The sequence below is a fragment of the Macrosteles quadrilineatus genome, unplaced genomic scaffold, assembly GCF_028750875.1.
Source record: "Macrosteles quadrilineatus isolate MER2022 unplaced genomic scaffold, UCM_ALF_1.0 Scaffold_1__1_contigs__length_201487025, whole genome shotgun sequence".
NCBI classification, from domain to species: domain Eukaryota; kingdom Metazoa; phylum Arthropoda; class Insecta; order Hemiptera; family Cicadellidae; genus Macrosteles; species Macrosteles quadrilineatus.
In genome coordinates this window covers 52,461,985-52,488,735 of record NW_026542594.1, presented here as the reverse complement: position 1 = coordinate 52,488,735, position 26,751 = coordinate 52,461,985, and the positions used below count along the sequence as shown (strand labels likewise).

Genomic DNA, 26,751 nt, shown 5'->3' with positions numbered 1-26,751 from the left:
TCAGTTGAAATTCACTTGGTCTGCTGCGGTAAGAGGTTTGCTGCGGCGGGGGTATTTTTCTTCACACCAGATTCGATGTCCCCATGTCCCCTTGCCATCAAGTGGATTGTGGAATTCATAGTGACAGTTTTTGAAAATTAAAGTTAAAACTTTTAGATTTTGGTGAAACTTTTTTTAAACTAATGTCGTGAACCTAAGTTATAGTTTTATAATTAATTGATTTTAGTTCATTTGTTGTCATGTAATGTAAATATTGTTGACAACGTCACCTTATGTAATCGTAGACAATATAAACAATGTATGTTTCACTGAAGACTGTTCTAATGGTATCATACTGTCATTCTTTAAAATACAAGCGCATTTAACCCTAGTGTCTATTTTTTTAAATTGTTGTTGGCCGGTCATTGTGATATACTTTCATCCTGTATTGTAACTTCCCAAGGGGTGGTTACATACATGTGTAATATTAACAATAGTAACACTGTAAGAATCTCTTCTTTCCATTTTGTAACAACTTTGTGCAATGCAATGTTCCAGGAGTTTGACCTAGAGCAGAAGATAGACCTAGAGATCAAGATGCGTGAAGGCACCACCAAGCTACTAGCAGCGTGTAGACATCAGGCCACTACACTGGAGGCAGCTAAGAGTCTGTTGACCAGCAACGAGCGCATGTCTGCATACATGGCAGAGCTGCAGCGTCGTCGTCGAGAGTTACCACCGAGGCTCATCGGGTAGAGTTACTATTATGTCATCAGGTTTACATTGTACAATATTAATTAACACTGGGAAATTTATTCTGAAAACAAGAAGATTGATTTTCACAAAATACAAAAACGTGTAAAATTTTGCTATTTTGGCTTTAAAATTGTATAGAAGAAAAATAGTTTTCACCACACTTTGATGTTTTTAGCTGTTTTACATACGATAATTGGTGGCTGAAAGTTATGTTTTGCTGGCGATGACAGCTGTCATCGTCATTTGGGAACCGAGCAGGTTTTTACATCCCTAGGGCCGCAAAATCAGCTGCCCGCTTACTTTCATAAAACATGAATACATATTAAATACACAATCAGTATCCATAGCATTGCAATATAATTGTATTATTGTCACCGTTGCCTAGCAACTAGGTATTTATTATTTTTTTCGCTGATTCCTCAAATTATTTCTTCACATAAAAAGTTGTAGTTGTGTTGACTATCAGTGTGGTGAAAAATAGCGTTCGTACCACGGACCGAAATGGTTTTGCAGCTCTCGATCATTTTAAGTTCTCGACTTTGTCTCAAACTTAAAATATCTCGAGCTGGCAAAACCTTATTTACGGCCCTAGGTACGAAATAAACTATTACACATTATTTATCTATTAGCAATGATTGCTTATAAATCATGTATTATTTGTTCTATCCAGATGTTTGATCTTTTATTCTTGGGAGTGGCGCCTAAATACCTCAACGCAAAATCTTCCCTCAATCATTGCTATCTGGGAATTTTAAGCTATAGGGCATCGTTTTGATTCAGGATCTCCTCTGAAGCAATAATGTATTGGTGATTGGTGCATTGAAAGGTTTATTTTGCAAATAATAGTGATTATTTCAAGTAAATATTAATCTGTCCTGGCATGTTGCAGGAGCGGGTGCAAGGCACGAGTGTGTCTCTCGGACCTGCGTATGCCTCTCATCTGGAGAGACACAGACCATTTCAAGAACAAGGGAGACTACCGGAGGTTTGCTGTGTTCTGTCTGGCTCGTATCGGCACCGAGGTGTATGACACGTCGCTGCTGTGTCCTGTGGATCGATCTCTCACAGATCTCACCTTTCCTGACATCCTTGTCTTGTGAGTTAACAAAAATAGACCCAGCCCAGATATCTCACTAACATAAATTACGATAGGATTTCTGATGAAGAAGGAGCTGGATTGACATTAAGCCTAAGTGATTATATGGAGATTTGTTTTTGTTTTAAGAATGAAGTTTGGTCATTAAATTAGAATTAGATTTAGAATAAGCATATTATGATGGCATCTTAGAATCCTTTACTCCTATATGAGTATGAGCAAGTTTTGCTTATATAAATGTATGCTTGCACACAGATCTCAGAAACGGCTTCGGAAATTTCTTTGAAATGTTGTAAATAATTTATTCTGGCATAAAAACGAGATTGACGACAGCCACTATCTCAGCAAAATTCTTATTTGGCTACACTTCTCATTTGAAAATTAAAAAAAAAAAAAACTAGAGGACCCATGCTACTCTGCAGCGTTAAAATAAATATAATATCCAAGAAGAAATAATCAAATTTATGATTTTTGATTGAGTAATACAGTATCTTGAGCTTAACTGATTCAAACAATCAATAGCTCAAATTGAAGCCTATAATTTACTGATTATTTAGAGTCTAAAACATATAGAAAAACATGTACAATACTGGAGCTATTGATTTTTAATTATATAAAACCATATGAAAAATAATATTATGTTGGTTGTTCACCTTTTGTTTGCTTGACACTCTTCCGACTTGAATAACTAATAGCTTAAATGAAAGCCAGTATTTCACTGAAGGTTTTTGACTAAAATATATAGGATTATAAAATAAAATAAAACCAAATTTAACTCCCATAAGAAATACATGGGGAGCAAGTTTCGTTTATGTATCTGCCAAGTGGGATTATAGAAACATATATGCCGATTCTTGATGGCAAATCTGTGCGTGCATACCTTCAATTTGAGACCTCAATGAAAATCTGTTGGGTAGAAGGGCCAAACGAACTTGGAAAAGAAAAACCAATTTTTTTAAATATATAAGATTAATATTGGCCAAGTAACCATGTTGGTTAAAAAAAATAACAAGGAAAAAGTAAACAAAAGACTTGTAACATTTGTTTAAAACAAGTCATCCACAGTTTACTTACTAATTACAATATACAGTACGAAGAGAAACAGAACAGTTGTTCCTATTAAGTAAGGATCACTTCTATAGAGTAAAGACTCCTGATATTGGTGAAAATAGTTCCGATCAAATACTGATTAATTTACTTGGCTCTCTCCTAACAAAACATAATCCCCAATGTACTGAAGCAATTGTTGGCAAAATTTGGTTTATCAGTAAATTAATTATTATATAATAGGCTATTATATTTGTTTTATATAAATTAGAATCTAAACAAAACCATAGATAAAACATACTCCCTTTTTTGGTGGCCTCTTTTAACTTTGTATTTTCCCGTCCGTGGATCTATGTGTTGTGGATTGCCATCACAGGTTAAAAATTTCCATCATAATAAATTGAAATTCCACTGAAACTTAAATAATAATAAATGCCAAAGTTAGTCGTAAATAAAACGTGAGTTTCTTTTATATTGCTTTTACAATCAAAATAAACTATAGCGAGCCATGGCTTGGTCCCCCGGTACTTATTTGTATCCAGAGAACCCAGGTTATGCCTTAAAAAACTGCATCTAACTATACAGATTCTGTATCAAAGTAGTGTTAGGAAATATATTGTGTACATTCATTGCATAAGAAGATTATATACATAGTGGGATAATTGAGAGTGTATTTTATCCGATAAAATACACCCGATGTCTTGTCATTTGATAGGTTAGTCTTGTCAGAAAAAAGTTGCTAATTATTTATTTAATTTAGTTATTTATCATTTCCTGTATTATTTTGTTGATAGCTGAATTCACCAATCTATATATATAAAAGGCAAAGCCCTCACTGACTGACTGACTGACTGACTCACTCACTCATCACTAATTCTCCCACTTCCCATTTACCTAGGAGGCTGAAATTTGGTACACTGATTCTTTAGGCATTAAACAGGAAAACTAAGCTTTTATTCTGATCGGACTCTCGGGCTCCGCCCCAGTGGCTCTGGAGTTTCCCGTGTTAACCTTATGAGTACTCATATTTAAATGGAATTAATGAATCTTAACAGCTGTTTCAATTAAACAACTTGGTTCTGTTCTATGATGTGCAATAGCATTAAAGTTACAAGGATTACCAACAGGTTGCAGCACTATTATTTTTTTTAATTTATGATAACAGCTAATTTGCAACCAAAAGGTGAGTGAGCGTAGCGAACGAATATCAACCTGGCGGCGAGTTAGCGTAGCGAACGAGCTAACCTGAAGGCAAGTGAGCGCAGCGAACGAGCTCCAACCTAAAAGTGAGTGAGCGTAGCGAACGAGCTTCAACCAGGACGTGATTGAGCCATGCGAACGAGCTCATCTTGAAAATTAAGAAGTTAAACGGAGCAAAGCCCGCGGGTACAGCTAGTTCATTAATAAAACCTTTGCCATTGGTTGGGCTTTTTCTTCAAAACCTGCTTAAAAGCTTACTTGTAGTACAGGATTACTTTTAATTACTGGAATAATATGTATAAACTTATTTCAATTCTGTATGTATACCATATATTATCGATACTTTTGTAAATCTTTGTCTTATTTGTGATATTGGTAAGGCAGGAGACTTACAATTTGGGTTTGTGTTTGCAGCAACCCAATACCTGCTGACTTCACATTCCAACTGGAAGTGTACAGTCACATCCTACAAGATGACATGAGCATTGCGTCCACTCCTCGCAAAATCAAGAAGACCATTCACAGTTCCATCAGCCGCACGGTGGGCAAGAAGCTGGCTGCATCTCTGCGAGATGAACTCAACAATGGCAAAATGTTAGTTGATTTCTTACTTCACATTTATATATATAATACGCTAAACCGATTTTTGTAAACATAACTCCTCCCTCATTTTTGGACCAATTTTGATGATTAAAGTGTCAAAAGAATGGCCCTGATCTGTAGTTATGCAAAGTGTTTTTATTTTTTGGAAATCTTTATTAGTTCGGGCTGGATCTTCCATCAAAGTTGGGGTTTCTCCTATAAGGTTAACATGGGGGAATCTAAATATTTAATTGGAAACTTTGTCTCCACTAATTTAAGAGAACGACTGGGCGTAGAAACTTAGTAGAGGTGTCCAAAGAAATGTCTTGGTCTGTAGATGAGTTATAAAAAAAAAGAAGTAAATTCCCTTAGGGCTCTGCCCCAGAAGCCTTTTAAGGATACCTCCACAGATTTGTTTACATTTTGGCCATATGGTGGTGGTAATACTTTTTAATTAAACAGCTGTTAATTTTTAAATAGTATTTTAAACAACATACATTTATTGAGAGTTACTGAATTGTCCAAAGGAAGTATTTGCAATGTTATTTTCTTGAACTCTTAGAGAGCCTTTGAATGTTATTAGGCTAACGAAAAAGCGTTGTGCATGTTAACTAGCGCTACTCAGCAACAAAAATACAGTCCAACCTCGGTATAACGAATCTGAAGGGACCGAACTGAAAATTCGTTATACCAAGGATTTTGTTAAAACGAGGTTCGTTATATTGAGGTTAGGTTTGCAGGAATTTCGCTAAGTCGAGGTTCAGAACCAGCATCAGTCAATATAGGTCGGGTCGGGATTGGACCTCATTAAAACACAGTTAAAGTAGCCTAGGCTACAATACTTTACAGTGTACAGTGTTTAGATTGTAAAGTAGAACCTCGATTATCCGGGGTACTAAAGAGAAGGGATCTTTAATATTGCGCGACATTTCTAGTCATTGACCTTGGTACAGCAGTAAGCTGTGATTTTAAACTTACAGTTTGTAACTTGCAGTTTGTTGTGGGTTAGAGTAAGCGCTCTAACCCACCTAAAACCTAACCAAACACTGTATTGTATAGCAATAAACTACGTAAAGAACAAAACAAAACAGTAGAGAGTTTTGTAAGCTACTGCTCGTGATAGGCCGGTAGGCTACAGCACTGCTTTAAATCACAACAGAGGCATGTCAATACTGTAATAATCATCAACTATAGCATTGGTGTTGCCTTAGTTTAAACAAATCGTATTGAAAATAATAATATTACATAAGTCATTATAAAAGTGTATAAATCATAGCCAACTTAAAGATAATAAAAACACTCGTAAAAGGAATGTTAAGATAACGATGTTGCTATTCTTTCTCTTTGCTTTGTTCTTCTAGTCTTTTTCTTTCTTAAGTTTCTCTTCATCCAAAAATTGTAAAATTCACCATATTTACTTATCACCCAATCACAGCTTACTACACATTACGTCGTCATCAGTCCTCAGTGAATGAAATCAGTCCTCAGTTGTAACATAGTGCGCATGCAGCAACGACAGCAGACAGGGATGTGTAAAACGGAGCAGACGAATGTTAGCGCAAGCGTTGACGTCACCTTTCCATTTCATTTTATGAAGAAACTGATTTTTCAAAAACAATAATGGGGGTGGGGGTTTCGTTGTATCGAGGGAGAGATGGAGACAATTCGTTAAGTAGAGGTTAAATTCGTTATGTAGAGGTTCTGACAATGATAAATTTGTTATATTGAGGTGTCCTATTTTAGCCAGGATCATGAAAAATTTGTTAAATCAAGGTCGTTGATATGATTTGTTCGTTATGTAGAGGTAAAATATACATTGTGTCTTATGGAGAGTTCTAGGGGATTTTAAAAAATTTGTTATATCAAGGAATTCGTTATATCGAGGTTCGTTATATCAAGGTTAGACTGTAATTTAATTTATCTCTAAAAAACATATTCTTAAAGTGCACTGAGCAGCAGTCTAAAAAATACTATGTAACTTTCTCATATAGGTACAAAATGCTCAAACTCGCATTGTGACATTAATTTATGAATCGGCTTATATTTCTCCAACAGTTATTCATCTGCAAAAGAAGTTCAGTGTGCTCTTATCGTGTCTAATAACATCCAAACACATAAACCTTGCCTAAAATGGTACCTATCTTGACACATTATTTGCAGTGGCCTATATTACGGACCGTGGCCCACTGGGTTGGTAACATCATTGAAAGTAACACGATTTTGGCTGGAAGAGTAAATACTATTTAAGCAGCTACTGTCATGACAGAAAGGTCATATTTCTTTTAAACTAGATCACATTATCCTTTATAAGTTGATTAATAATGCATGTAAACGTCAATATTTACGTAACAGCCAATTTACAGTATGTTTTTATCTTTGGAAATGCCATATTGCTATTTGATTTGCATTATCTGTTAGGCCCCCAACCGTTGATTTCGACGGGTTTTACCTAGTTTATTTATATTAACATATTTAGGTATTTTACTATCAATTATATTAGGTAATATGTGGAATGTGGGGATTAATATATTTTTTTAATGTGTTGTTAAGAGTACTGTTGTCTTGTCTATGGTTTGGTATTCTTCTACTTTGTGTCAGGTGTTACCTATTTCTTTCGAGTACCGTAATTTTTAACTATAAACCAACCTTGAAGAAAAACTGATTGCAAGCTATAAGATCTGATACAGTAACAAAAATGAGGTTGGAGATGGAATTTTAGACAGCAGTACACTCTGTGACAGGCTAACCATAAAAACTTTAGAAATCTTCATTTGTAGGCATAAGAGGCCAGTGTCATCACTGAATTATGGGTCTTCCAGTGAGAGCCGTGTCAAGTTGGTATTTACACTACGTACAAAACCAGATGTTTCGCCCGTGCTACGATGAGGCATCCTCAGTCCGAAAGCTGAGTCTCTCTCTCAGGCATAGATGAGTCATAGATGGCCTCCCCATCTCAACTGATAATAGTAATGATAATTTTAAACAGGGAATAAATCTGACCAGGTTATGGAAATATTTTAATCAAGATACAATCAGTCAAACCTAAATTCGCTTTGTCTGTATATTTGCTGCGACATGAGTAGTGTAACCCTATCCAGGCAAGTAAAGAAGTTTCAAGCATAGGGTTTGAGAATCAGAATTTGTTTTAATGTTTTGGTTTTGAGATTTGAAATGTTTGGTTTCAGCTCTAACTATTTGCTACAGCTGGTCTACTTGAGTATCCAAACGTCTTTTTTCCTAAATCTTAGGTTTTTCACTATAGTAACATTATTTATCAAATTTAAAAATTAATATTTCAGATTTCTGTTTGGCTATGAGGATGTTTTTCCAAAATAGTGCAGGTGCAATGTATGCAACAAGATTTGAAACATTGTTTTTAAAATATCTTAGGTGTGACCCATCAGATAAATATCCTCAAATCTTTTGGCTTCAGTTAAATTTGATTGTGTTAAGAAAGCGGATAATGTACGGTAGGCCTAATGTTTTGCTCGTCTTCAACACAAAACAAACAAAATGGTGAACCTACATTACTTAAAAATTTAACGTCTACAGGGACAAACAAACATAAATTTATAGAAAATGCTCTAATTTGCTGGGTTTTGTTCCACTCTTGTCCGTTCATTCTCAGTGTCTGCGTCTCTCAGTGAAATTCTTAGCTGGTTGAGTCATAATCCAGGTGTTATGGGTTTATAAATGCGGCAAGCAAACTCTCAGGCTCTCCATGAGGAATGAAAAACTGGCTGGGTAGCTGAGGTGTTATAGTGCTTGACTAACATTTAAATGTTTCTGGTTCCATCCAAAGAAAGTCAGTAGCTTTTTGATAGTCCACTGAACCGAGCTGCCCCTGATATTTGGGCTTTAAATAAATGATCCTGGCCAAGGAAACAGCTGATCTTAGTCAGTAACATAACAAACCTACACAAATCATCTTGCCCCATTATACATTTACCATGTATTTATATTCAGCTCAAGTACACACTTGTATGTGCGTCACTGTCTTAAAGCAGTGGTAATCATAATGAATAATGTTTGCCATTTTTGTATTTCAGAGGTCCACATTTTGAGCTGATGGCTTCAGCTCGATTGACGTTGGACGATGTCCATGATAACATCCATACATACGACCTTAAGCTGGAAAATCCAGAAGTACGGAGTCATGCGCTGCCCTTGTTTGGTCACTTCTGCTGTCGTTTAGCAGCACAGCCGGAGTGTACTGTGGGGGAGGTAGCGGCGGGGCCTCTATGGGCCTGGGGGGGCCCTGATCCAGCCTGGGCCCGTCTACACAACTTTACACTACAACTGTGGCAGGACAGAGAGGCTTACACCCAGGGCCTTCCCAGCTTACAGACTGTAGTCATTGATAGGGTAGGTAAATTTGCTATACACATTTTAAAACGATGACAGAGAACAAGGCTTAAGAACACAGTAGTGCTTACTTTATAAAATAAAAAAACATTTTAAGACCAACCATTAATTTTTATTTATTTATTTATTGGTAAAGGAACGGTCCATTCTAGTAAGTGTTTTTCAGGGTGTCTAGTAGTCGTGAATTCGTATTGAATTTCAAAACGGTCTTGAAAAGTCGGGATTTAGTCTTTATTTTGTTGTAACAGTCTGGAATTTTTGGACAATGTAGAGTCTATTGAGATATTCATGATTTGCCATGATCATGCTAGATGACAATCGGGTTTCATGACTGCAGGAGACGATGCGATGTCTACACGGCCGCAGGAGATGTTTATGATTTTGCCGCATTCGCGCAAGACGACAATCACGTTTTCGTGGACACGGAGACGATGATGATATCCACACGCTTACAGGAGATGTTCATTATTAAGACAACGATCACATTTTATTGACCGTGGGAGACGATGATGGTGATGATGCTGTTTAGAGATCCACGGGAGATATTCATGATTTTGCCACTTTGGCACTAGACGACCATCACGTTTCCATGACCGTGAGTGTTAATGATGAGTGTTAATGACATTGCCGCGGGAGATAGTTAAAATTTTGTCGCGATGGGGGAAGAGGATGATAATGTCAACATGACCTGGGAATTATTCGGGATTCTGTCACGATCGCAGGACTCGTTGATAACATTTCCTTGACAGCAGAAGACGATGATGGTGATTCTGTTGATCCAGTATTCAGGATTTTCCCTTGACAGCGAATTTGATGTTTCCGTGACTAAAGGAAGACATTCTGGGATTTTGCAGTGATCCCAGAAGTCAAGGATGATGTCTTTACGACCGCAGATTGGCTTGACTGGAAATATCAGGCTGGCACACCTCTATCTAGTTAAAATAAAATTGGGTTTTGTCGTTAGATTTCATTTACCTTCGATATGGTAGCTATTTAATGTGTTAAGAAGGGTTTAAACCCAAATTGGCTAGTTAGAGTTTATCATTGCTGCATTGGTTTTTTCTTTACCTGAAAAATACCCCAATGTTTATTCAAAGTACCTTATGTTTGACATAAAGACAGAGGTTGGTGTAGTATAACCAAATTATCTATATACAAAATAGGCAAGCACAATTTTTGTCGGCAGAACTCCTCTGTGGTTTCTCCACTCATTGGAAAGATCTCATTGAGTAGATGTCATAAGGTTTTACATGTTGAAGAAGCCCTCTGGGCTCTGCCCAAGTGGCTTTTTAAGTTCCAATGTTTACCATTTTTGTTTACATAGGTTCAAGCTATTTCTTTTAACAGCTGGTAATATTTGTATATGTTTATGTTGTAATGAAAACAGATAATATTTGTGAGATTACATGGCTTTTTTAGTTTTTAGTGAATTTCCCATGTAGGGAATAATATATATCTTACTTATATTATAAATGTGAAAGTTTGTGTGTTTGGTTGTTTGTTTGTTTGTATGTTTGTTTGTTTGAAGTTCAATCATGCATAAACTACTGGACGGATTGGGCTGACATTTGGTTTTGTGATAGCTCACATTCCGGATTAACATATAGGCATATGGTCATCTAAAAAATCCTTTCAGTTTTTTCAATTCTCTCCAAAATCTTTCATTGTACAACAACGCTTCAATGTAAAAAATTTGTTTTTTTTCAATGGCTACAGTGAAAGTTGGGCATTTCCATAAATTTAGTAAACATCTTGAAAACCAAATTTTTGCAAAATGTTAAAACCCCACAACACTCTGTTCTTGTTAACTGGTCTTGCTGGGATGCAAACTCAATCAAGTTAGCCAGGTCCTCTCATTCAGGCCAAATGGGACCAAAATTACTTGAGTTATTGTCTTCACACGGATACTCACACACACACATATATATATAGACATTTTTTAACATTCAAATTAATAAGTTTTTTTTTTGTGTCTGGGAACATCAAAATGAAAAAAGTAAATGAGTCCCAAATCTAGGTCTTTCTGTGCCACCTACGGCAATAGCTTTTCCTGATAAGGAAATTTCCTTTAAACAAATTCTATTTTCACATGCACTTAATTTTTTATGTGCATATCAAAATAAATCTTAATTAGAATCATTACTAATAAGAAATACAAAATAATAATGTTTAATTGATTACAGAATACTGTGATAAAGCCTGTGAAGGCTTCTAAGTTGGAGATGGAGGTGATGAATGAGAGCGGAGGACAGCAGGAGGGAGTGGTGCTGAGGACGGAGACTGCTGAGCAGAGGGACCAGTGGCTGAGGCATCTGCAGCAGCACATACACGATCACAAGAGGTGAGACAATCATATATCTAAAGCCATTTTGATTGTCCGTATTTAAACAGGAAACAATAAAACCTGCTAATCTGACCTCGTATAGTCCAACTCCTCGCTTTAATCTGACCTTGCCATCGCCCATCAGTTATAATGTTATTGCCAAAATATCTTGACCATTTCCCATATTCCTGTGGACATCATCATCGTTTTCTGTGATTGTGGCAAAATATTTAACTTCTCCCGTGGTCATAGGAGCATTACCAAGGTCTCCCGCAGTTGGGACAAAATCGTGAATATCTTCTGCAATAACGGAAACATCATCACCTTCAATAGATTCAATAAGATTCAATAAGATTTATTGCAGCCATTAAACATAACATTTTGTAATAGGCATTGTTACAATAGTACTTAAAAATAGATCATACATCAATTATAAATTTCAATACATACAATATCCTATTTAAAATCTAAACATGATATGTCACTATTTAAAAATTCTTCCTGCGTGTAGAATGCTTTTGATTTTAAAAACTCAGTAATTTTTCTTTTAAATTGGTTTAAAGGTAGTTCACGAAAAGAAGTGGGTAGCTTGTTGAAGAAAATATGTTGGATGTAAAAATGGCTATTTAAAGTTTTTGAAAGTCTGATTTGAGGTGTGATTAGGTTGTTTTTGTGCCTCGTGTTGTATGGATGAGAATAGCTAGAAAATTTTAAGGGGTTGTTTTTTATATGAATTAAATTACAAAGAAAGTACATAGATGGCAGTGTAAGCAAATTTAAATTGGAAAAATGATCCCTACAGGATTCATGATCTTGCAATCCTAGCATGGCTCTAAGAGCTTTCTTTTGCCAAACAAATGCTTTCTGAGCTAAATGTGAACCACCCCAGAGACGCAAACCATAAAGCAGCTGTGAGTGAAACAAACCGTAGTAAGTCATTTTTAGAGTGTTAAAACTCACACATGATCTAAGTTTTCTCAAGAGACAGGTTATTCTAGCCAATCTTTTACAAAGTTGTGTAATGTGGTTATCCCAGCTTAGTCTGTTGTCAAGATGGATGCCTAAGAGTTTGACTGTTTTATAAGCATCAGTGGGTTGATCTTTTTTTAGTGAAAAGTAGATGTATTCTGTTTTTTCCTCATTGATAGCCAAATTTTTGATTTTATACCCGAATTTAGCACAGTTTATGGCATGATTAAGATTGTACTCAACTGTTAAAACATTATGATCTTTACAGAACAGGGTAGTATCATCAGCATAAAGTATTGATTGACTAGGGATATTAAAACTTAAGTCATTACTAAAAAATCAAAAACAGGAAAGGTCCTAAAATGGACCCCTGCGGAACACCAGCGATCAATTCCAAAATATCATAATAATCATCTCCTATCGCGACCTGCTGTTTACGGTTTTCCGGGTAGGATTGAATGATGTTGAGTTCACGGTTCCTAACGCCATAGTAATATAGTTTATCAAGAAGAATGGGATGGGAGATTGTGTCGAAGGCCATGGTCAAATCAATAAGGCATGTACCTGTTACCAACTTGTCTTCAAACCCTTGCAAAACTTGGTTAATTAATTCTTCTACAGCCGTTGTGGTTGAACAATTGGCTCTAAAGCCGTATTGACCTTTGTATAAAAGGTTATTAACAGTAAAAAAGTGTTGAAGCTGCTCAAGCATACATGATTCAATTATTTTTCCTAAAATTGGAACCAAAGCTATTGGACGATAGTTTGATGGGACATTCTTGTCGCCTTTCTTGTGAATTGGCGTTACTCTGGAGGTTTTTAAACAATCAGGAAACTTTCCTTCAATTAGAGCGAAATTTATAAGATGTGTTAAAGGTTCCAGGATAAAATTAACTATGTATTTAAGAGTAAAATTGGAGATTCCAAACAAATTTTCACTACGGGAACCACTGAGTTTACAGACCAAAGAATGCACTTTATGTTTATCAACAAGGGTCCATTTAAATATCTGGATGTCAGGAGTATTAGAATATGGCTTAGGGCAGTTACTCAACAATTCAAGATGAGTAATTACATTATCATCATTATAGAGTTTATTTTGTGTGTTGTTTGAAACAGAAGTAAAGAAATTGTTGAGAGTGTTAGGTGTTAAAGTTGTTTTGGAAAATGTTTTAATCTGTCCTGATTCTTTTCTGATTATTTCCCAAGCTTTTTTACATGTATTTTTGGATTGAGCAATTAGTTTGTCATTAGCAGTGATTTTGGCTTCTCTTATCTTGTTTGTATACATGCTTTTGTAACTTTTAAAATTGTTCCTATCATTTACATTCTTGCTATATTTTCATTTGTATAGTTTCGGGCTGTCTCTGTGTAAATTTTGGCAATCATTCACACCACAGAGACAGCCCGGAAGAGATACATTTGTCATCGGCTTCTTCCCATTAGTCTGATAAGAGATAAGGAACTATTACGTGATATCTGTCTGTCTGCCAGGTCCTTATGCATTTTAAGGTTATTTGAGGTTTATATAGAACTTATCTAACCTAACTTGACCTAACCTAACCTAACCTAACCTAACCTAACCTAACTAAACTCAGAAAAACTGAAAATTTAGCAATAATCAATACATCAAGTAATAAGATACTGTCAATTGCATTTTGGTGATTAAAACGATTAAGAGATATTATAAGATATTAGAATGCTAGTCAACCATTTGTCACAACTGTTTAGAGCATGAAACAGTTGTATTTGATAGAAAAAGCATATTATTTTGGGGGAAAATGCATTAAAAATATGGATACATTAAACGTCTGTAACTTTAAAACTACAATAGCTACAGCTTTGGTTAAAACTGAGTTTTAATCAGCATAAAGAATACTACAAGATGTATATGTTTAATCATCTCCGAAACTCTGATTTAAGAAAAAACTACAACTGTATTAGGCTATTATTTGTTGACTTAGAAAGAATGTGGCGTCAGCACATTCCTGGGAGGTCCGGCCATGACTCAGGTGTCAATGAGCAGTGTACCTTGCGAATGGTATTGTTGTAAACTTTTATTTGTATTTAAACGTTGGAAAAGACTATATAGATAAAATGTAGTTATCGATTTGTAATCGTCATGAAATTATGTTTGAGAAATGTCCAAACACCATCTAAATCTGACTTTTCCAACGTGAAAAATCAATTTTTCCCGAAAAAAGTAAAAATATGTATTAATTTAAGGCTAAAAATGCGTTTAAACGCATAATACTATTCCAAAGGATAGAACCACTTTGAAATGTAACATACAAAGTCAGATCTAAGCCTAAAAACTAGCATTTTTTACGTAATTTATGATTTTAAACAACCTTGTATACAGCATAGAAATCGCAAATATTGGCTTAAGTACTATGATTTTAAATGAAAGTTGGGCTTTAATAATAGCACAAAGAGGCTTAAAAACTAATACGATTAAAGATTATGTCAAAAATATACATTTAATGCGTCAAAAACATTACGTAAAATAATTAATTTGGTCCAACAGGTTTTCCGTTTTAAACTTTGAAATGCTTAAAATAGGCTTAAATAATATGATTTTGAATACAATTATAGCTTTTTGAATTGCAAAAAGAGTATATAAAACGAATAAGTACAACATATACAAAAAACACTCATTTAATGGGTTAAAAACCTTACGTGAAAATTGATTTCGCGTAAAAGAAATTTCCGATTTCAACTATAAAATGGCAAGAAAAGCTTAAATACGATAATTTTGAATAGGGTTATGGCTTTGTGAATTGCACAAAGCGTGTATAAATAGAATAAAACTACAATATAGACCAAAAACACTCGTTTGATGGGTTAAAAACATTACATTAACAAAATAGTCAAAATCATTTTTGGTGCAATCTTACTTTATTTGTTTATTTTCTTGAAGGTTATATATTTTGAACGCTTGAAAATGCTTTATTACACTACAGAACTATATACTCAATGGTATAGAACCAATTTAGAGGATAAAAAGTCAATAGTTTGCTTAAAAATTCAAAAACATAGTCAGATTTACAAGAATTTCATTCCTTTTTCTCATGCAAACGATACATTATTTGTTAATATCTTTCAAAGTAATCACTTTAGAATGTCTAAAAACTCATATATCAACAGGGTACTAGTTGGAGCAAGGTAATAAACCAAAAAGAAATCATAAAAACTTATAGTTTACTCAAAAAATGAGTTTTTTAAAGCGTAAACCTAAAGACCACCCACTGTGCCAATGGGACTATGGACACGTGTAGTCACTAGTGTCTATCAACAATAACATGTTCCATTATGACATTATATGATTTTGGTCAGATATTGTAGATATTTCAATTATATACACCCTGCAGTTGATCCCATACCTATGGGTTTAACCAATCAAGAGTTATAAGAGTTTGAAATGTCAAATTTGACAATTTTGTTTACTCCCAAAATACAACTGTTAAAGGTTTTTTTTTTCAAATTTAATTCATATTTCTCCTCTTTATTTAATCCTTAGAGGTATATAATACCTACAGTTGGTTTAATCTTATTATTTATCAAGTATTTGTGGAAAATTCACAACCTGGCAGACAGACAGATATCAGGTAAAAGTTCCTTATCTCTTATCAGGCTTATGGGAAGAAGCCGATGACAAATGTATCTCTTCCGGGCTGTCTCTGTGGTGTGAATAATAACAATAACAATAAATATTTACGCATTGACTCCAATTCTGTAGTAAACCAACTATTACATCTATTATTAATCTTAAATATTACTTTTCACATTTACAACAGGACAGCATAAATTAAAATCTGAAATTAAAACCCTAAGAAAATATGTAAAAGCTAAGTTTATGTCATTAATATAATACAAGGTAGACCAATCGATATTACTTAACCTATTGAAAAAATTTTCAAGTCTTGTTGATGATACAAGGCGTTTCCTATAGTAAGAATCCTCTTCGTTAACTAAGCAACTGTTATTCTTATTTTTACCAATCATGAATTTTGAAACCACTCCAGCATGATCCGATATTATTCCCTCCCCAGTAATAAAACAGTGAAGCAAGGCTTGATTGTTGACATTAGTGAAAATATTGTCTAAACAAGCAGTTTGTCTGGTTGGTTTGACATTGGTTGGTAATAAATCAAATGACCTAAGTAAATTCAAAAAATGCTTTCCCTCTTTATCATTAACGTTTAATATGTTTATATTGAAATCACCAGCCAGGGCGATGTACTTGAAAAGTTTAGGTTTAGATGAAACAAATAATAGAAGATCTTCCAATTTTCTACAGAACTCTATAAAGCTTGAATCAGGGGTACGATAAATAGATAAAACTAATAAGTCATAATCTAACAATCTAACAGCACATAGCTCAAGTAAAAAGTTAAAGCTAAAATCAGACAAATCTATTTTTTTCATAATTTACACAACGTTTGACATAAATTGCAGCACCTCCATGAATCAGTGGAAATTTACGACAATAATTTGTACCTAATTCAAATTTTCTGGGGCATAAAAGTTAATTTCTTCATTACTAAGCCAGTGCTCACTTAAGCATACTATATTTGACAGGGTTTGGTTAAGAATGATTTCAAGATGGTTTAATTTGTTCCTTAATGATTGAATATTTAAAGATAGTATTACAATTTCACTATTTCTTTGTCCTGATGTGTCTGAAGTCAGCCTAAAAAACTATTTTGCTTACATGCTAACTTAGTATTATTTTTACAATTTTGCAGACTTTTTACACCTAACGTTTTGTTGATGCCGGTTCTTTTAGAGCGTCTCAAGGGTGGTTGAGCAGATGCAGGTGGTGAATTGTCCGTTGTTACCAGGTCCTTAGGAATGTCATTTGATTCTGTTGTGTTGTTGATATTGCTGGGACTAGTAGAAAGTTTGCTTTAAAAATTGCTTAGCTCGATGCTTTTTATTGAGTCTGGAGTTTCCCAAATCCAGGAGAGTTTGTAGAAGGTGTTGTGATGGTACATGTCTGGGATTCTTTGTTACCTGTTGGAGAACTTTTTGCAGATTCTGTAGTTATTTTATTTCCACAGTTGTTTTTATCTAGGTTTTCTCTCGTCTGTTCTTCTGATTTCCGCTCAGCTGTTGAGATAGCAGAACACACGATTTCCACGATCCCGACAAAATCGAATACACATTATGCGGTCATGGAAAACATCATCATAATTGTCTGCGATCAAGGCTAAATCTGTAAACTAATATGTAATAATATGTCAATTTATATGCAATAATCTTTATTTATAAATGTATTACTTACATGATCAAAGAAATGTCGGAAATTCAACAAACAAAACTTTAAAGGTCGAACTCAATAGTAAAACAAAGCCAGCTAGACGTGCGCCCTGTCAGCTAATGACTGTCAAGATACCGGGTGTTGAGCAGTGAGGTTTTACTGCAATATGAATCTTTGAAGGTAACTAATGCCTGTAACAGTGGTAGACGAGGATAAACAATCTTGACATGCCTAGTTTGTAGTGGCAGTCACTGCCCTCCTTGCACTTATAGGCGCCTTAAAATAAGAAAATAAATAGCAAAACCTAGAAATAATTAGAAAACAGATGAAACCATTGTTGTTCGATAGTGAAAAGTATTGTGAATAACATATCAAAAGTCTCCAAAAATATCTTTGGTGGAACACCACAATTTTTCCAAAATGGCGGCCAAATCCAGTAGTTTTTTTGCTTTTTATTGAAATTCTGACTTTCCAGTCAATATTGGTGAAAAGTCATCAATACATTTAATGTTCCTCCTGAAATTACCTTTAAAATGATACCAAATGCATGTCCCTACAACAAAAAATAAACCCCGTAGAAATAATAAAATATTTCAAATAAAAATATTTTTTATAAATTAATGTAATAGTCCAAGCAAACTAAAAATAACGTACACAGGGATCGTATAAAAATTTGCAAGTAAACATGTTATGGTTTTATTTTTATTGTTGTGGTGTGCAGAGTGACATACCAAAAGTGGCAAAAATCAGTCCACAGGAAATCCCTAAATTAAGGAAAAAATGGCGGCTTTTCCCAATATTGGACAAATTTTGCAACAAAAGATACCACATGTTTTTTTGCACATTTTTCGAGATATTGACTTGGAACCACGACCGATATTTATTGGATAGTCCGTACTTAATTTCAATAGGGGACGCTTTTGGGCCGCCATATTGGATCTGCCATATTGGATCTGCCATATTGGATATAAATATTTTTTAATGTAATTATAGTGTTGTGACACATCATCATGAACTAGATTTCCACGCTGATTTCAATGCTGAAATCAGTTTTTTAAATAGCGTTTTACGATTTTAAGATATATAAAAACGAAAACTCTCCCCCATACATTTCTTATGGACGTTTCGTACTTAGACAATTTAAAAAACACATTGAAAACTACCACAGTCTAAGGTTGTACTATCAGGTTCAAGTATGGCGTGGAAATAGTTCACCAGCAGATCCAACAGATTGGGAGTGGTGTTTGACTGATGGTACATATGACTAACTTACTTATAAATAAATATAGGATGGAGAGGACACAGCTAACTCACCTGATGAAAGGTTGCAGATGAGTCAAAGAACACATAAAATCACACACATAATTTACTTAATATTTCGCCTCTTTCAGAGGCTTCTTCAGAAGTAGGCCTAGATGGTAGTTACTTCTGAAGAAGCCTCTGAAAGAGGCGAAATATTAAGTAAATTATGTGTGTGATTTTATGTGTTCTTTGACTCATCTGCAACCTTTCATCAGGTGAGTTAGCTGTGTCCTCTCCATCCTATATTTATTTATTTAATCCAAGCTAAATGCTTTTTCCTAAAAACATAACTTACTTATAAATAACTGTACTTATAAATAACTGTAACTGTGTAACTTGGAAATTATATTTAGATAAATATAGGATATGGCCTTTAAAAAATTTCAACAAAAGGTTTTATTTTGTAATGTTGTGTAGAGTGAAAACGGGAAAAACTCGTCATAGCTATTCGTTCAAGTATTGACTTTTATTTTAGCTATGGATTCCTTATTGGGAGTTATTTAGAATTGAGGATAAATGTCTTTAACTAAAGACAAATTTCAAAATAACAATTATTCATTCAATAGTTCATTGAAGGTAGGCCTACATGATTCGTTTTAAATTTGTCATATGTCATTTAATAATCAATAAAATTAAAGCCAAACATTTACTGAGTACTTTGATACCAGAATGAACTTGTTAACATATTAACAACCCGAGATATAAATCTTTTAACAAAAACTGACAAAAAAAGTTTAATTTAATTTTGTGTTGGGGTTTGTACCTCGTCTATAACTAGTCTGTTTTAACTATAAATAAAACAGAATGAAAGCTAACTAAAATGAAAGATCTTTTATCACTGAATATTTTAAGGCTAGAACGAACTGCAAGCAATAATAATACCTGGAGAAAAATAATCCAAACACATTTTCAAAGTAACTTACGATACGTCCATAACTGATGTATAGGGGAGAGTTTTCGTTTTAATATATCTTAAGCAACGAAAAAACTTATTTATTTAAAAACGGATTTCAGCATTGAAATCAGTGTGGAAATCTAGTTCATAATGATGTGTCACAACACTATAATTACATTAAAAAATATTTATATCCAATATGGCAGATCCAATATGGCTGATCCAAGATGGCGGCCCAAAAAGCGTTCCCTATTGAAATTAAGTACGGACTATCCAATAAATATCGGTCGTGGTTCCAAGTCAATATCTCGAAAAATGTGCAAAAAAACATGTAGTATATTTTGTTGCAAAATTTGTCCAATATTGGGAAAAGCCGCCATTTTTTCCTTAATTTAGGGGTTTCCCGTGGACTGATTTTTGCAACTTTTGGTATGTCACTCTGCACACCACAACAATAAAAATAAAACCATAAAATGTTTACTTGCAAATTTTTATATGATTCCTGTGTCTGGTTTTTTTTAGTTTGCTTGGACTATTACATTAATTTATAACAAATATTTTTTTTAACGTTTTATTATTTCTACGGGGTTTATTTTTTCTTGCAGGTACATGCATTTGGTATCATTTTAAAGGTAATTTCAGGAGGAACATTAAATGTATTGACGACTTTTCACCAATATTGACTGGAAAGTCAGAATTTCAATAAAAAGCAAAAAACTACTGGATTTGGCCGCCATTTTGGATAAATGGTGGTGTTCCACCAAAGATATTTTTGGAGACTTTTGATATGTTATTTACAATACTTTTCACTATCGAACAACAATGGTTTCATCTGTGTTCTAATTATTTCTAGGTCAAACCACATATTCAGGGGCCCAGTAGACAACCTCTCACACAAGTCATTATTGTCAGCAAAGAATACTAAAAAATATGTTGTTTAAGTGTAATATATTATGGTACTTTTCCCAAAATAACTCTTAAATACTATTTATGGCTCACCACTCATCGATATTTAAATAAAAACTTGGTCATCAGGACTGTTTCCTCCCATTAATCTACAAGGGCAAATTAGGTTTTTGTTGAGCTTCTCTCTTGTAGACGGGTAGATTTAGCCCGAAAAAGCCTCCAAGATAGAACAAATTCCAACAAAAGGTTTTTAAACGATTTTTGGTAGTAACAGGTGTAGTAAGTACCAGGGAAAAAGTCTACCAAAATCGGATAACCGAAAGTCGGGTTTTTCCAAGATGGCAGCCGTGAGGCCCCTCAAATCTACAAGATGACTGCAAATTCGTGGATTTATAGTTCAAGATTGGCCGATTTGTAAACACGTCATGTAGAACTATATTTCCAACCTTGAATATGAAAACCAGGCATACAACGTAACCCAAAGATGGATTTTGGGGGTATTATGTGCTAAAAACTGAGGTTTTATACCTAAAATATAAGTTTTTTAAATATGTTGTACAAAGTTTATTATAATTTCAATTTTTTCACCATTGGATTCCGCACAAAAAAAAACAAACAATTTAGTATATTGAGTCTTTGTTCTGTTCCAATTTGTTACAGATATATTGATATATTAAAAGTAATAACTTTAGTACGTTTTCTTGCTGAGATAAACTCAATGTTAATCTTATGGAGAATATATTTCAAAACTGATTTCGGCAATGGAATGGGTGTGAAAATCTAGTTTAAAATAATGTGTCACAACATTGCCATTACATAAAAAAATATGGCCGATCCAAGATGGCGGCCGAAAACACGTTCCCTATCGAAATGACACTGTCATTACATAAAAAAAATGTATATCCAATAAGGAGGATCCAAAATGGCAGCCGAAAACACGTCCCCTATCGAAATGAAGAAATAACCACCCAATAAATATCGGTGGTGGTCTGAAGTCGATTTAAATAAAAATGCATGTGGGTATCTTTTTTCAAAATGTTTCCAATGTTGAGAAAATCCGCCATATTAAATCCTGATTCTACTAAAAAAAAAAATTTTTGGCAACTTGTATTATGTTACTCTGCACACCCAAAACTATAACATAAAACCATAAAACGTTTTCTTGCAATTTGTTTAAGGTTATATTCTATATTTCTCCGACTAATAAGAATTTTTTTGTTTGCTTATTCTCTTTATGATTAAAATTGAGGAACCAAATACCTGTACGTAGGTTTGTTGCAATGGTAACTGCCAAAAAAGGAATTTTTAGTTAACAAATATTAAAACAGATCATATGAAGCAGAACACAAAGTCTTATCCTTATAGGTTTACTGAAAATTAATATTAATATTTATGCGTATTCTCCATAAGATAAACATTGAGTTTATCTCGGCAAGAAAACATACTAAAATCATTACTTTCAATATCTCTGTAACAAATTGAAGCAGAGCAAAGACAAAATATACTAAATTGTTAGGTTTTTTGTGATGAATCTAATGGCGAAAATACATTTGAAATTATAGTAAACTTTGTACAAAATATTTGAAAAACCTATTTTTGAGGTAAACCCCTTATTTTTTAGCACGCAACACCCTGAAAATCCATCTTTGGGTTACGTTGTCTACCTAGTTTTCATTTTCAAGGTTGGAAATATAGTTCTACATGTGTTTGCCAATTTTGGTGGAAATCGGCCAATCCTGAACTATAAATCCACGAATTTGCAGTAATCTTGTAGATTTGAGGGCCCCACGGTGGCCATCTTGGATAAACCCGACTTTCGGTTGTCCGATTTTGGTAGACTTTTTCCCTGGTACTTACTACACCTGTTACTACCAAAAACCGTTGAAAACCATTTATTGGAATTTGTTCTATCTCAAGTGCATATTATCTACCCGATTATTGGCCAAACGAGCTAGCTAAAATCTGAGACCTTAGCTGTGTTTGTTGTTTCATTCACAACAATTAGGCTATAACCAGTTCCAATGCCTATATTAAGTAGCAAAAATGATGTGAAGGAAATTGACACTTCTGCAAAGAATGAATAAAGTTCTGTCGTGACTTTGAATTAGAGTTAATAATTGCACACATTTGAACAAACTCTTTTATTGAATGTAATCTTTACAAACTGCAAATTGAAAAGGTAAACATTGTTTTATAATTAATGACAACAGCTGATCATATACAGTATAAATAATACTACAAGTTCTGTGATGAGATTTCTGTGAGAAGAAATCAACCCCTATTGAAATCCAGTGTCAGTCTTGTATGTGTTAACAAGAAAGTGTTTAGATGTAGAAAATATGCTTATGGGGAGTATGCAGAAGGCTGTAAACAAATGAATAATGTAGCTGGCAAAGGGCATTCATCAGTTTCCAATAAGGCAGTGATTAAACTTGAAGAAACTGCATTTGCTAATCAGCATGTTTAACTCTACTTGGGTTTATTTTACCATCCTAAATAGTCTGCATTTCACATTCAAAATCCCTCTAATGTTGATCTCTGCTGAAAAAAGACTGATAACCCGGCATACATCATGCAAAACATTATCATTGTACACACTTATATAACTTATTGGTGGGGCAAGAGGGAAGGTGCAGGAGGGTTGTTTAAAACTAACTTTTCCGATGCATATTTGATCATTTCTCCCCTACGACGATAGCGGAATCTGCAAAAACTATATACTTGAGATTTGCATCGCGACCAGCCTCCATGATGTGGTGAGGAATTTTAAAACTCAAAAATTGATTTTCCTAGAAAGAGAAAGCTGTGAAAACTAGAATTATGTGATTGTCTGGGAATGGAATGTCTGAAAATTTCGGTGAAGGCTTGCTCCTCCAAATTCCTATCATTTCATGATTTAATTTTGAAATATTCTTTTGGTTTGGATCTAGATTACTTTGTTCTATTTCCTAATATTTTATCAAGTACCTATTTGACTAATCATAGGGGTTGTCACCTTAGACCATGAAATATAATCATGGAACACGATTCATACTTATCAGGATGGCCAATTTATCTTCTTGTCTTTCTTGGCTACTATGACCAAAAATCACATATACAGGAGGTGGAAACCTACTAGAATATTAGTGGATGAAGTAAAGTGCAACACAGGGCTCACATTTAAACTAGCTTAACCGTGACAGGAGCCTGGTGGAGACCTTAATTTACTGACTTCCCTCATATTAAACCAATCTGTTATCTTCTCACAAAGGACAATTAATTTAGCTCTGGCTTAAACTTAGGATAATGAAAGGCTATGTATAATGCAGACTTCTAGGATTTCAGTGTACTCATTAAACTCTGCACAAGTGGTTGGTAATGGTTGTTATGGCTAGTAATGACACCTTGGTTTGTTAAAAAGGTGGAAGGGTGCAGCAGAGAAGACCATGGAGATATACAGTTCCGGGTCAGGTCGCCAACTGTTTACCCGTCCTCTACGTCAGGGCTCTCTCTATGATGAGACACCTATTATCGGTAAGAACATTCAATTTTCCTATAGCCTGTATATCTTTATTCTTTTAATGGTTTTGGTAAAATTCTTTATTAGGAATGATGTTAATAATTTCATCTTGGCTGAGGTTCTGTTTCAAATTGAGCTGTGCAGGATCAATGCATCTGAATGTTACCAAGTATTAAGCCATGACATGAGGAAAGTCAAAAAATCCGTTACTATCAATGGAGCATCTCAATGGCTCCATTCTTGTGATAGTGGCCAATGGCAAGGGTTTGGAAATGTACACGACTGTCTTTTCTAGACCCTGGAAATTGTATTTTGAAGATTTGTTCTTAAACTAACTCTTTGATGGGCTTCAACACTTCTACATAAGTAAACATTTAGCTTAAGAGTCTTCCTTACATAAACTCCAAAACATTGTTTGAAGAAGTTTGTGAGGCTGATATTTTATTTTCTATCAATCCGAACTTTTGAAAATTTCCCATGTTCACAGTGACAGCATAACTATGAAATGTTTATAATAGTATAGATAATTAATTACACAAATTAAACTAATGCGGAATCAAAACTTTATGTGGGACAGCGCAAAAAAATTTGAAAACTACTGAAATAGGCTTTTTGCACTGTCCCACGTAAAGTTTTGATTCTGTATTTTTGTTTTACTGACAAAAAGTATATTTTTGTAAATATTTTAGAAACAGTCCAGCCCACCGACTACCGGCCAACAGTACATGAGATATTTGGTCTAACGCCATCAACAAGTCTTTCGTCCTGCTCTTCCTCTTCATCCCCGACTTTTCGCGAGCGCTCACTCAGCTCCAGTGGCAGCAACAAGTCTCGCTCGGTACGCTCTCATTGGCCGTTCTCTTCCAGAAACAACGACTGATTTCTCTTCTCTTTTTTACACAGAAAAACCAAAACTCTCTTCTAGTCTAAAATGTTTGGTTTGTTTCAGTGTGTTTTGTTATCCGAGTAATTATAAAAGAATGAAGAAGGTTTAAATTATTTAAAACTCAGTGTACGTTTTAAAATTGAATACTTTAAAAACTAAATTTCCTGTTTTCTCGATGGAACTACAGACTGTTGTGTTTAGCGTGTTGTATTGTGTTAAAATATTCATGTTTATTTAGATATAGAGATTTTGAGAAATTTATAACTTTGTTGATTTAGTTCTCTACCGTAAGATTTTTACTGTCATGACATTATAAAAATTAGAACGTTACTCCCTATGTCATCTGTCTGAAAGTTTTCTAGTGAAACTATCATATTGTTAGTATCTTGTATGCTTTAAAGTACAAACTAGACTGAACCTAATGTGTCACCTTCTGATTGTGCTTTAGATTTTATGTTTTGTTACTTTTATATATTGAAGAAGAGTGCAATTATTTAAAGTTTGTTATTTAACTTATTTGTATATTTTGTCCATTTGCTCAAAGTGTGATGTCAAAATTAAAAAGAAAAATGTATATATAGCAATTTTGAATAACAGGAACTTTTTGAATCACTGAAATTAATTATTTATCAATTCAATAATACACCAGGTAGAGTGTTCTCAGTTACAGGTTAATAGTTGTCAGTTTCCTTGTCATGGTCAACTGTATGGTGTTTTTGTAACATAATACAAGAAATTTGTATGTTAAAAATAACTTGACCCTTTTCTTGGCAGTTTTCTTATTGTTATTGGTTTCTTTAGTTTAACACTATAGTTATTATAATTGTAATCAAGTGATTATTTATAAAATAAATCTTGCATTGTAATGAACAAATATAAAAACAAGTCTAACATTTTAAGTAGGGTACTGTATGCCTGTTGTCAATTAAATGTTGAGTCTACTATTTTTGGAATCATAATTAATTGATTTTTTGCTCTAATGAAGAAGAAACTGATAGTGTAAGAAGCAATAATCATTTGGTATAATGTTGTTTCTTTACGTGAAAATCCATAATGTATGTTAATTAACTGGTTGTATTTAGAATTATTGTATTCTTTTGATGGATTACTCTGTTTTCTATTTATCTATTTTTAGTGTTATCATTGCCTCTTCTCAGTATTAAACACACCCTCCCTCTATATTATTGAATTATAAATTCATATTCATAAAATGTGTTTGCTAATTACATATTAACAAACGTTCTAGATAGTTTTATTTCCCTTTTCATTGTTTGAGTATTATATTATCTTACTTTCATATGGTCAGTCTGGCATGGAACTGTTTTAGTATATAAAACAGACTGGGACGGGTGGGGTCGTCCTGTAATCCAGCTACTAGGAGGTCACGAATTGTGGATATAGGCATGCACTGTGGATGCGATGCTCCCTGGTGTGAATTAACGTCTGCACTAGTGAGTACTACGACTATCCGCAGTACTATCCTGATAGATAATAAGACCAATTCGTAAATTACAAATTACAAGGGAAAATGTGGTTCGGATTTCACTATAAACTGTAGGTCCCTTAGTTGCCATTAGCTGTATGGGCTATTAATTAACAGCTGTGTCTAAGGAATATGGCCTTAGTCACTAACAAGACTACAAGATCGCGCCACTCAATCTACACTCATCCTTCACTCATATT

The 26,751-nt window shown here is 34.2% G+C and overlaps 1 protein-coding gene across 8 annotated transcripts in view; it reads left to right on the top strand.

Annotated features, from left to right (window-relative positions):
• LOC128983067 (rhotekin-like) overlaps nucleotides 1-26,310 on the top strand; it is a 194,687-nt gene extending 168,377 nt beyond the window's left edge. For all 8 annotated transcript variants that reach the window (XM_054402205.1, XM_054402206.1, XM_054402207.1 and 5 more), the window contains 7 exons: nucleotides 538-731; nucleotides 1,625-1,831; nucleotides 4,493-4,672; nucleotides 8,710-9,025; nucleotides 11,209-11,366; nucleotides 24,084-24,196; nucleotides 24,872-26,310. In XM_054402205.1, the coding sequence (XP_054258180.1) occupies nucleotides 538-731; nucleotides 1,625-1,831; nucleotides 4,493-4,672; nucleotides 8,710-9,025; nucleotides 11,209-11,366; nucleotides 24,084-24,196; nucleotides 24,872-25,062 (1,359 nt within the window). In that variant the 3' untranslated portion in view covers nucleotides 25,063-26,310. The remainder of the gene's footprint in view (nucleotides 1-537; nucleotides 732-1,624; nucleotides 1,832-4,492; nucleotides 4,673-8,709; nucleotides 9,026-11,208; nucleotides 11,367-24,083; nucleotides 24,197-24,871) is intronic.
• The last annotated feature ends 441 nt before the right edge of the window (nucleotides 26,311-26,751 follow it).